The 12,978-nt window shown below is 34.4% G+C and overlaps 2 protein-coding genes across 4 annotated transcripts in view; both read right to left on the bottom strand.

The window, feature by feature from the left end:
- LOC133188457 (glycoprotein-N-acetylgalactosamine 3-beta-galactosyltransferase 1-like) overlaps positions 1-12,978 on the bottom strand; it is a 45,208-nt gene that overhangs the window by 18,611 nt on the left and 13,619 nt on the right. The window lies entirely within an intron of this gene.
- On the bottom strand, positions 1,669-3,417 carry LOC133188673 (uncharacterized). The gene has a single exon (XM_061324175.1). It carries the CDS (start codon positions 3,415-3,417, stop codon positions 1,669-1,671), a length of 1,749 nt encoding a protein of 582 aa, XP_061180159.1.

The following is a 12,978-nucleotide window of genomic DNA, read 5'->3' as shown; positions in this document are numbered from 1 at the left end:
GATAAAATTACAAATTGTAAAAATACTTTATTTCTACATAAATCTACTGGTTCATCGATAGGCGCGGTTTAAAAAAAAATCACGTGCGGGGCGGGACAAATAGAGACAGAAGCGGGGCTATTAGCACGGGAATTTGCAGAATCAGGAGCATGTAAATATAAGGAATAACTGTCAGATTTTTTGGATTCATGACGATGATCAATCGATTGGCTTGCGTGATAATTTTATGCATAAACGCCTTCGGCGTTTATGCAAATTATCACGCAAGCCACTCGATTGATCACATCATGAATCCAAAAAATAAGACAGTTATTCCTTAAATATATATATATATATATATATATATATATATATATATATATATATATATATATATATATATATATATCAGGGTTCTCCACATTTGAAAATTTAACCATGGAGGAAGCTTCGCGAAAGCGAAATGTGATCGAAAGCATGAACGCTTGTTAGACTCTCTAAGCTTCATTAATCAAGGATTGATCTCACAAAACGTAATCACTGCAAAACAAAAAATTGACCCCCCCCCCCCCAAAAAAAAGATTAAAATAAAATAAAACAATAAAAAGCATTATGTATCTTACTTTACGAAAGTACCAACTGTACCAAAATTCGACCAAAACTGTAGGAATGGTTTAAAAGAATTTCATATTTTTAAAAATTTGATATATAGTTACCATTGCAACGTACAATGTTCGTCATTATTTATATAAAAACTAATTTACAGTTCTTATTGATCTTGCCTATTGCGTGAAAAGTTTTATTTAAATAAAATTAAAACTGATGTAGGAGTAGATCTAGTATTTTGGGCGGAAAAATTTTACAGACACACAAACGAACACACGAACAAACACCGACATTTTAACATTGCCTGAGTTTTTAACTGCATGGTCTTTGAAAACTTACTATATGGTATAAGTATCAAAACTTAATATAACCAGGGGCATAAATTTGACATAACTGTAATAATGCTTTCTCTGTTCTGTTTTTTTAAAACTTTTTTTCTACACTGCATTTTTCGCCGATTTTCCTCCATTGTTTACTTCTCCATGTGCTCCAGTGCTAAAAATAGCGCCACGCGACGTTTCATGAAAACGGGAGGTACCTCTAAAACTTAGACTTGGTGATTAGTGTTCGTGTCCATTTTGTCAGAAAGATAATAAAATTATTATATTTAAAAACGGAGCAAGAGGAATTAATTATCCTAGAGTACCCATAAATCGTCCCCTTAAGACAATATGCGTTATAGGAACGGGCAGCACGTGCGGTTTAATAAACTTTTTTCTTCATCAACATTACCATCAACCTACTTATCATGTGTGCCTATCATTTTTTTTAATCGTACCTTGTTGAAGACTTTTGGTTTCGTATTCAAAATGGAGTATTCTATATTTACTAATTGACGTCATACCCTATTTTCGTCCTCTGGAATTTAATAAGGCCATGCCTACTGTATGATCTGTTTCTCGTTACTTTTCAAGAAAACTTGTATGGGGAAAAAATCAAAGAGGTAAATAAAGCTTACACTGGTGTATTTTTAGACAAACTTGATGAATAATGCATCAGCAAAGTAGAATAAATAGATCAATAAATGCACAATGTAAAATTTCATGAAAAGTTAAATTAATGTTTTTACTTTTCAGATTTTTTTTATTTACAGTGTGGGCATAAAAAGACATCCCCTCTCCTGATAACCCGTCTCCCAGCACAGTCTCCTAAGTGAACCCAGTGGAAACACCTGTCACACTGTACCCACTTGGCAAATGAAATGAATACACTCTTTCTCACTTCATCCGGTGTAAACTGTTTACACACACAGCATTTATCTTTCTCTGATATCTCCTCTTCATCTGTATCTGAATCTGTTAGAACAGTTCTTGTATCACTGCTATGGTTACCAGATGTACTGGGTCCAGCTTCTTGTGAATCAGTTTCAACTTTCTTGGATACTTTTCTTTTGTTTTGTTTCTTACTTGGACATGACTTACGTTTCTTTGGACATGTAGGTTCTTGGTGTTCTACGATCTGTTTATGAACTTCTTCCTCAGTTATACAGTGACCTGATGTTATTTTTGATAAGGTGTTTCTGCTCTTTGCCTTTTTCTCAGATTTTATCTTCTTTAAGTTTTCAATTTTGTCACTGAAAAAGTCCCCTGCCATAGTTGGTGTATCTTGACCCTGTGTGAGGGGAATGCGCCCGCTGTCTCCATCTTCAGTAGTCTGCACTTCTTGGGACTGGATTTCTTCTTGCTGAAGTTGGAATGCTTGAGAAGGAAGAAGATAATCCCTGTTGACTGCATTCTCATTTAAAGGATAAATTCCTGTTTTTCTAAAAGCTGCCTGTAGATTTTCCATGGTGAGTGCTTTTGTATATGATCTAGATGCAATTGAACATATGTCATACTTAGAGATGACAGAAGACAAAGCCCTGGTTTGTTTGTGACATTCATTGTTGTAGATCCTGTGGAAGGGCCCATAACATCCAACATCCAGAGGCTGCAAAAAATGACTGGTATGGGCAGGTAGAATAAATAGGATGATGTTGTGTTGCCTCGCCCAGTCAACCAAACCTACTGAGACATGTGATTTGTGGCCATCTAGACTTAAAAGGATAGGTTCTCCTCCCCTTCCTGGTGCATACTTAAGAAAGTGCTCCTCTAGATATTTTCGAAATATAGTTGAATTAGACCATCCAGTCTCTGATACCGTACCATCTGCCCCAGGAGATTTTCCGGCCAAAAACTCTGGGCGCATTCTTGCTCCCGCAAAAACAAAGTATGGTGGAATTGCTGTACCCGCAGCGCTTCCACATCCTAAAATTGTGGTGGTAGATGACTTTTGGGACATTACTTCTTGGACATTAAGGTGTCGTCCAGCAACTACTGCTGGTGGGGAATGATGTTGCTGAATCCCCTTTTCGTCAACATTGAATATCAAATGGGGCTTATCCTGAAGATTGTTTTTATGTATGACTTCCTGCAGTTCTTTGAAGTAAGAAGTTACTGTCTCTTTGTTACCTGCTTTTGCTCTCTGAATCTCCATGGCTCTTGGCTTTACTACACGGAGTTCCTCCCACCTGGACATGAATCCCTGGTACCACCTCAGAGTCAGTGGGTTATCTCTGTTACGTTTCCCCAAACTTCTTACAAAATCATTAGCCAGGTCCACAACTTCTTTCCTGGTATACCCATAGCCAAACTGAGCCATTTCTTTAATGTGGTCTGCCAGTCTTGACTCCTCTTCCATACTAAATATAGGAGCTCTGCCTGATTTAACAGTATCTACTGATACCATACCCATTGTTCTGTCTCTTAAGGTTCTCACTGGTACCCCAAATTGTCTAGCTGCACCTCGCACTGTTTGTTTCATTTCCTTAACTGCTAGATAAGCATTAGTCATCTTAGTTGGGCTATACTGTCGGTACCCTAAGGAGACTAGCTTTGGTTTAACCTATTTGAAAAAAAAAATTAAGTATATAGTCACTTGAAATTATCAACATTAGCACTAATTAAAATAATATATTATTAATATCAATAGATTTAATAATATTCTTATTCTGAAAACACACAAATTTGTAAACATTTGATATGCCATTGAAATATTGTAATTATAATAGTAATAACAAAGTAATTATCTTTTTTTTTCTTTATTTAACCAATATTTTATTCACACACACACACACACACACACACACCCTCACACACACACACACACACACACACACACACACACACACACACATATATATATATATATATATATATATATATATATATATATATATATATATATATATATATATATATATATATATATACATATATATATATATATATATATATATATATATATATATAAATAATAATCTATGATCTACCATTATGTTTGTGTTATGTATAATTTATACACAGCAACCATTTACTGGCATTTTGTAATAAAAAAATTATTTAAAAAATATGTAAAATATATTATAAAATAAAAAGAACAACATTCTGAACATATTCTTGGTTAAAGCTTAATTTATTGGTCACGTTAAAAATAGCAAACCGTAGGTACGTCAATTTCCATGCAGCCCATGTGTACGGTGCACTTGTTTCCTGTGAAACTGAAAATGTGTTTTTGTTGGCCTATTTTTTTTTAAAGCGTCTGTGTGATTCAGACTGACAGACATGATGGTGCTGTTCTCTCCATCGGGGGTTGAATATTAGGGCATAATATTGCCATTAAGACATAAAGGAAAAATTGGGCATAAGGAAAAGATGTATATTGTGTATGGCCTATTATTTTTCATTTGCATTACCTGTTTAAACCGCATTTCTTCTGAAATCTTCTTGACGTTTCTTTTGCTTCTTCTGTTTACATTCGATACCAGTAAAAAATTACGTCATAGACAAACAATTCGAAACGTGCTACTCATGAAAACTTTGGGGACGATTTTAGGGTACGGACGAATTTAGGGGTTACGACGATACATACAACGGGATAAGAAATTACGTGTATACAGGAAAATTAACTCTGAAGATATTGATAATCAGCTGATTGACTCTCAATTGTCACGCTTCACGGTATACAGGTACATGTATATTCGCCGATCAACGACCGTTTGTTTGTTTAGCACAGTTCGCTTTCTCTCGTGGTGCATGCCAGTCGTAGTATAAACACAATTAACTGCTCAGGTCATTAAAATTAATTGTCAATACTGAAATGCAATAAAAATTTAATCATGGCGGCCGCTGATTTTAACCATGGCGCAGCTCATTTAACCATGGCGCACATAAATTTAACCATGGCGGGCCGCCATGGTAAAACCCCTTGTGGAGAACCCTGATTATATATATATATATATATATATATATATATATATATATATATATATATATATATATATATATATATATATATATAAAGCACTAAAAACCAACAACACTGTATATCCGAAGTGTCGGATCTACTAAGTAGATACAAGGTCACGGATGGAAATTTATATAAAGCACTAAAAATGACCAACGACACGAACAATAATAATTGTCAAATTTTCGGGACAACCTGTCCCTTCCTCAGGACAAAGAAAAAAGTTAAGAAGTCATAAAAACAAAGGAAATAGAGAAGCAAAAACAACTAGCACTACTACTAAACTACCAAACACTAAATATTTACAAGGTTACATGTTTAATTTGGAGTTTATAAACAGTTGTGAACAAAGAAATCCGGAGCGCTATGAATTGCGTCCGGTCTATCGGGTGTACTCGGTGAAGTGTGATTTACATAATTGAACGAATTAATTATCGCTAATTAATTACGGCCAACAGTAAATCGTACATTGTCTAATTCTCTCAAAATAGCGTAACTCTACATGATAAAAAGAAATTAAAGAAAGATAATATGGAAGGACAATTTTGAAATATGAATTTGGATATATTATAAATTTGGAAATCGGAAAAAAGAAATAAACAAAAATGTGAGCTGTAAATATTTGGGTAGGTTGTTCCAGGATTATTAATACGAATTAACGGTAAAGTTTACGCTATATAGAGAGAATGAACTTGTTTGTTACAATTCGGGATTGGGTCTAGTTCACGTTCATCCTGGTGAAGTCATTAAGTTTGTTAATACCATTAGGGCGGAATGACTTCAGCCTGTGCATCCAGAACTTTTCCTTGCCTTTTCTCTGCGCGTCTGTCCATCTTGGATTATGGTCAATAACCACTACTGTCATGTCCTCCCATTTGTGACCTTCAAGGTTGAAATGTTCCCCAACGGGTTCATTGAGTTTTTTGGTCCTAATGGTAGAACGGTGATTATTGACTCTCCTGCGGAGATCTCCTGTTTCACCAACATACTGTTTGGAGCAAACTTTGCAGCTGATGAGATAAATGCAGTTGTCTGTTTGACAGGACAAATTCCCTAGTATTTTGTAGCTGCGGCCTGTAACGGGGCTGTTAAAACTGTCTGTGTCAGAGCTGTACTTACAGAGAAGACATCTTCTGTCAGAGCAAGTTTTAAAGCCCCCGTTAGGTAATGGATTGTCCAATCTGGTTCTTACTACCATGTCCTTCAGGTTCCTCGGGCGCCTGTATGCAGCCAATGGGGGCTCCTTAAAGACCTCTGTCATTCGTTTATTTGAGTGGAGAATTGGCAGATTCTTTTGAAGGATACCGCTGAGGTTCTTAAGGACGGGATGGTATGTGGTTACCAGAGGGACCCTGCCGCTATTGTCTTTTTCCTTGTAGCGTAATAGGTTTTGCCTGTCATGTCCCGCCATCTCATCAATAGCAGTTTGTACGGTGCGGGCATTGTAGCCTCTCTTGCATAAGTGGGACTTAAGGAGACCGCTTTGTTCTTGATATAAGGCAGGGGATGAACAGATGCGCCGAATTCTGGTGGCTAGACCCTTAGGCACACCCTTAAATGTGTGTGGGGGATGACAGCTAGTTGGCATAAGATACAGATGGGAATCTGTGGGTTTCGTGTGGAGACTGAACTCGATTTCACCATCAGTCAGGGTAGATGTAGTATCTAGGAATATGTTTTTCGAATTAGATACGTCTACTGTAAATTTGATAGACTGATGAAAGGTGTTGGCGAACGAAATGAATGCCTCGAGGCTCTCGCGACATTCCACCCACTTCATCTCTATATCGTCAATGAAACGCAACCAGCTAAGGGGCCTAAATGGTGCTTGAAAGAGCAAGTTGCGTTCCAGTCTGCCCATGAAAATATTGGCATAAGATGGTGCCATTTTCGTACCCATAGCAGTGCCATTAACCTGCAGGTAATGTTCTCCATTAAACATGAAGTTGTTATACTTGAGAACATGTTCAAGGAGCTTGGCAAGGGACTCGGTAGAAGGAATTTGTATGGATCTACTATCCCAGACTTCTCTACAGGCTTCGATACCCTCATCGTGCGGAATATTGGTGTACAAAGATGTGACGTCCATAGTCACGAGAAGGGTATGATCTGGAAGGCCAGTAGAGGGCGTCTTGTTGATGTAGTCCGTGGTGTCCTTGAGATAGGATGGCAAATTCTCTACGTGTGGACGGAGATGTAAATCGATGTATTCAGAAATTTTCTCCGTGGGGTGTCCAATAGCGCTAACTATAGGGCGACCTGGCATACCTTCTTTGTGTATCTTAGGAAGCAGATAAAATTGTCCTGGTCTACAGTCAATAGGATTGAGTGTCTCATAGACGTTGATACCAATCTCGTTTTTCTCAAACATTTCGTCAAGAGTTTTGGTGATGGCGGTGGAGAATTCTTTAGTGGGGTCAGAGTCCAGTTTCTTATAGAAACCTTGTAAATATTTAGTGTTTGGTAGTTTAGTAGTAGTGCTAGTTGTTTTTGCTTCTCTATTTCCTTTGTTTTTATGACTTCTTAACTTTTTTCTTTGTCCTGAGGAAGGGACAGGTTGTCCCGAAAATTTGACAATTATTATTGTTCGTGTCGTTGGTCATTTTTAGTGCTTTATATATATATATATATATATATATATATATATATATATATATATATATATATATATATATATATATATATATATATAAATAAGAGATGAATTTAATTTTTGAAGATTCATGAGGACATGATCTACGACGCTTCACGCCGGCATATTACATGAAGCGTTAGCGCTTCATGATAAATATGCCGGCGTGAAGCCTTGTAGTTCATGTACCTCATGAATTTTCAAAAAATAAATTCATATCTTATATTTACATTATTTTCCTGATGAGTTTCCACACGTTACTCCATTCAACTGTCATTTTCGAAGCAAAACAGTTTGCACTATAGTACGGTATTATGACGTAACAATAGAAATACTCATGCTCATCTCATGGTACTTCATGAGAAGATGAACAATCTTCTGCAAAGGATCTTTAGAAAAAATACCTGGAAATGTTAATATATATATATATATATATATATATATATATATATATATATATATATATATATATATATATATATATATATAAAGAATAAAACAGAAATGAAAATGTGGTATCAAATTTTGTTGATCTGAAAAGAATATTTTATCTTAAGGTGATTCGAAAATGACGAGAAAGTAATAGGAAAATTCAAAGATATGTAGCAACAAATAGAAACAAACTTTCTCTCAGCTGTATTTATTATAAAATCACTGATGTAGAAATTCATAATGTATTGCTTTTTAAGTGAAATTTAAAACAAGGAAGATTTTAATTTGTACATGTATTGGCAAAATTCCTTCGCCTAAAAGCTTTTAATATAGAGAAGGTTGCCGAATATTCATAAAGTATTATTTGATAACTTTAACTGTAATCTAATATATTCTTCGCCCTTGTTACATCATGAAACCCGCTTCTGATTTATACCTGTACAATTTATGTCCTTACATATGTAGAAGCTGCATAACGTTTTTACATGGCCGCATCTCTTTAAAATTAGGATTTAAAAATTATCGATTAACCTGTAAGTTTACAGGAAACTAACACAATTTACTCAGAATACAAAATCTCTCTCAGCTACATGTACATGTAGTGCAGTGGGCATTACATGGAAGTAATGCCTACAACACAGAAGATTTACTTTAACCTTTGTAGATCGAGTATAAATAACACAAGTGAACTTGTGATGAAAATTTATTTTAGTGAAAGTTAAGCAATAAAAGGTGAATGTTTGTATTTTGAAAATAATTCACGTAAGATCACATATAACAAAGGAGAGTTCAATCCACACACACACACACGCGCAGTCGCGCGCGTTTCTATTCTAAAACTCGGAAAAGTCCAGAGGAAAACTTTAATGTTTTCCTGATGGCGGAATGCCCATACATCTAATATTCACGCACAACACACTGCATTCACTCAAACTTCAATTAACACATTTACGCAATCACCACACATGCGAGTCGGACACTCTTTGAGGTAGAGGAATGACACTTAATTCCTCATATAAATATTGAGGAACAATTTCCTTTTTACTGTCTAAACATTAGTCGGTAAGTAAATAAATAAATATGTCAAAAAGTAAGTGATTCTTTTATGATTCTTTTATGTTATCAAATTTGTAACATTGTGACATAAATATTTCAGTTGAATACTTTGCTTTCATCGTCTTTTGTCACTTTGGTATCAATCTCTCTTCCTATCTATACAAAGATGTCACACTGGATATAATGCAGTTAACAGTCAGTCTACGATAAATGGACGAATTCAGGGTATAAAACATGAAAAAAAAATAGTTTCAAATAGCAAAATGAACATCTCTGATAGTGAGCACTACCTACGGGCCGCCCGAAATAATAAAAGTTGATCACGGTTGATCCCAGTTTCTAAATTTCTTTTGATATGGATAATAAATGCATATCATTTCATGTGTATATACCTTAGATAAGTTTATATCAAGAAATATATATCGCCAGTAATGTTAAGAAATCATCCTTGCGGTACACCAATGCGACATTTGGAGCACTTTATTTCTGTTGGTCAGTGGGGCATTGACTCAATGGTATTTTTTATGTCCCCACAATATATATGAATGAAAGGACATGTGCGGTCAAAAATGTCAAAGAACAATTCATGACGAATAAAGCTAACCTACATACACTGCTTTCAAACATACTTCTGTCCTATACTTCTGCCCTATAGATTGTTTCCCTCCTTTTTCAATTCCAAAAATTGTATGAGTAAAAACAATGACAATGTGGTATCAAATTTTGTTGAAGTCTGAAAAGAATATTTCATCTTAAGGTGATTCGAAAATGACAAGAAAGTAATAGAAAAATTAATAGATATATAGTAAAAATTGAAAACAAACTTTCTCTTAGCCGTATTTTAACATGTTAATGTAGAAATTCATGGTATTTTCTTTTTTTTTCTTAAGTGAAAATTTAAAAAGGGACGATTTCATTTTGTACATGTATTAGCATAATTCCTTCACACAAAATCTTTTAATATAGTAAAGGTTGTCGTACATCCATTAAAAGGGCCAGACACAGATTTGAAGTGAATATTTTCTCAAATTTTCTGTATAATTTCATGACTTATATGTTGCTATTATAATAGCATTTCACACGGAAATATGATAAAAAACTTATTCTATCTGGAAATTATTGAAACTACGAATTTCGGGATTTTTGATTGACACATCCTTGTATTTTCACAAAGTAAACTTTATCCCTAATACTTGTGAAAAGTAGAAATTTTGTTGTGCATTAATGAAAATATTAAAACTATAATTCAGAAAATTCAGAGTAGAAATGTGAGAAAGCAAAACCAACTCATCAATATTGTCAGTCCATTCTCATTGTTGCGTGCAGAGTTTAACACATCCGGTGAAACGTAAACATTAACAGAGCTCGTGCCCTGTATTCAAAAACAGTTTACGTTTCACTGAGTGTGTTCGATTAAATATTAATTTCAAATGTGTGTCTAGGCCCCTTTATTATCGCATCCTAAATGTAGATCAAATCCAACGGTGATACATGTACATAATGTAATCTAAATAAATCATTTTTCGCTTTTGTTACATCTTGGCAGTTTGGGATAAAACTGGCTATCCAATGTAGACAATACATTTCCCTAGAAGCTGCTTACATATAAATTGTTTACATGACCATGTCTTTATAATTAGAGTTTTAATTATTAATAAACTTGTAAGTTTACAGGAAGCTGATATAATATACCCAGAAGATAATCTCTCTTTCTTTCTTTCTTTCTTTCTCTCTCTCTCTCTCTCTCTCTCTCTCTCTCTGTGAGAGAGAGAGAGAGAGAGCTCTGTAGGCATGCATTATTAACCACAGAAATAGATTTTGTTTTTTAGATTGCCGAGATGGACCGAGAAGGTAGTTAAAAAAAAATAAGCTCTTATTAATACTATGAATTTCAGAAATATATCTTATCTTAATTTGCAGTTATGACATAATAGGGCCTTAGTTACCGATACTTTGTAATACTCGGTAGGGAAAATATCTTCCTTACCCAAATATTTTCCCAGGAAAAAATGCAATTATCACAATTGAGGTATTGGAGATTGTGTAAGGTAAATTTCTATTCTATAAGCCGATACTTGATAATACTTGAAAACCCTAATAAAATAATAATAAAAAGGAGTTTTTACTTTTATTTATTTATTTTTTTTTTTGACATTCTTGAGATACTACTCTTTCTAATAGAAGATAACACGTTGGTAGAAATTGAAAGAATATTGATAGTTGATAGAATACTACAGGGAGGAGGTCCTCCTTTCCTACAGCCATGAAATTATCCATCCTTTTATATATAGTTTTTGGAGGGAGGGGTCTTATCAATAACCACTTTTTGTGCAAGCAGAACGACACTTGAGGATCACTTTACCCGGCGTCTGTCTGTTTGTCTATGTACGTGTAGCTAGCTGTCCGCCTGTCACATTTTGTATCTTCACATCTGTAAGAGGTGAAATGCTATGATTACAGATCTCGTGACCTTTGAACTTAGCTTTGATCTACTTTTCAAATATTTTTGACACTTGAGATTAAGTCTATCTATTTAGTATGTGCAATATTTGCCATAAAATATTATGAAAAAAAAACCCCCAGCTTTACAGTCAAGTTGACCTTTAACCTACTTTGCAAAAATACTCCAGACGGTTAATTTAACTTATGTCTTTTGATTTAATAATTAATTTTAATAATTAGAACATATATCACATGTTTATAACCTTATGAAACTGAACTGTACTCTGAAACTATATGATATACAGTTTCCTCATAAGCTAAAATTTAAATATTATGAAAATACTAAGTACATCGGGAATGGTATAAAAAATGGACCGTCTTTGGGGGTTGTGAAATCATATTTCTATGTTTTTTTCTCCAGTTTTTTTGTTATAAATGCTATCGGTGGATGTATTTTTTTTTCTTTAAAAGGCAAATGCATTTAAACTATAATGCTAGTAGCAAATAAATAGCTGACCATTCTTAGATTTATTTACAGCATTAATGGTGCAGTGAAGTAGGCAACACAATCATGCTTTCTTGAAACATCCCTATGGAACGCCATAGCTGCCTGAAGGTCACTTTCATATTATATGAGGTGCTATAACCTTTATATGAAGTGGTGAAGTCATTATATATAGTGGTAAAATCATTATATTCAGTGATAACTTTATTTTATGCAGTGGTTTTATCATTATATACAGTGACAACGTCATTATATGTAGTGGTTAAATAATGTAATGAAGTGATAATATCGTTACATTATGCTGTAAAATCATTATATGCAGTGGATATTCCATTATTTACATTAATGAAATCTTTCTATGATGTGATAAGTTCAATATATACATTTATAAACATAGTTTGTGTGAAAGTGCAATCATTACATTATATGAAACACGCTGCATGTGCAGTGCCAAGTTCATTTCATTCAGTGCGACACCTTTACATGAATTGAAAAATTTATTATGTGCAGTACTAACATCATTATATTATAAAGTAAAATTATTACATATATTTGAAAATCATGCTATGCAGTGGTAACATCTTTATATGAGGTGGTTAAAAATTACATGTCATTGTTAATTCGTTCCATGAAGTGTCCAATTCTTTATATGCTTTAGTCGTTTCATGTTATGCAATGGTAACTTCTTTATCATCATCTGAACTGGTCCTCTTAAAAAACGCGCGGTTTTCCAGTTTAAAGCGGGTGTTGCTAAAACGCGGAACGGAAAACGGCAAATATGATACATGTACCAGTTTAAATCCCATGAAAAAGCGTGATTAACCATAATATCACACAACTCTGCATCCCCCACCCACCCCAACCCCCGTATTGGCCAAATTGTAAAACTGGAAAACAACACAAACCGATTGCACAGAATAACATTAAGATTGCTATGATGGAGAAATCACCCATTTTCCAGGAAATGCACTCACGTAATTTATATATTACATATTTGGTAGGGAGGGGGGATGATGCATAGATGTACGTTGTCCACGCTTCA

The sequence above is a fragment of the Saccostrea echinata genome, unplaced genomic scaffold (assembly GCF_033153115.1).
Source record: "Saccostrea echinata isolate AGI-Se365-2 ecotype Australia unplaced genomic scaffold, CSIRO_AGI_Sech_v1 ptg000016l, whole genome shotgun sequence".
Taxonomy (NCBI): domain Eukaryota; kingdom Metazoa; phylum Mollusca; class Bivalvia; order Ostreida; family Ostreidae; genus Saccostrea; species Saccostrea echinata.
The sequence above is the reverse complement of the archived record's forward strand: the minus strand, read 5'-3'. Positions and strand labels throughout refer to the sequence as shown.

Excerpts from the sequence above, each read along its gene's own strand:
- LOC133188673 (XM_061324175.1), bottom strand. The coding sequence starts at position 3,417 with ATGACTAATGCTTATCTAGCAGTTAAGGAAATGAAACAAACAGTGCGA.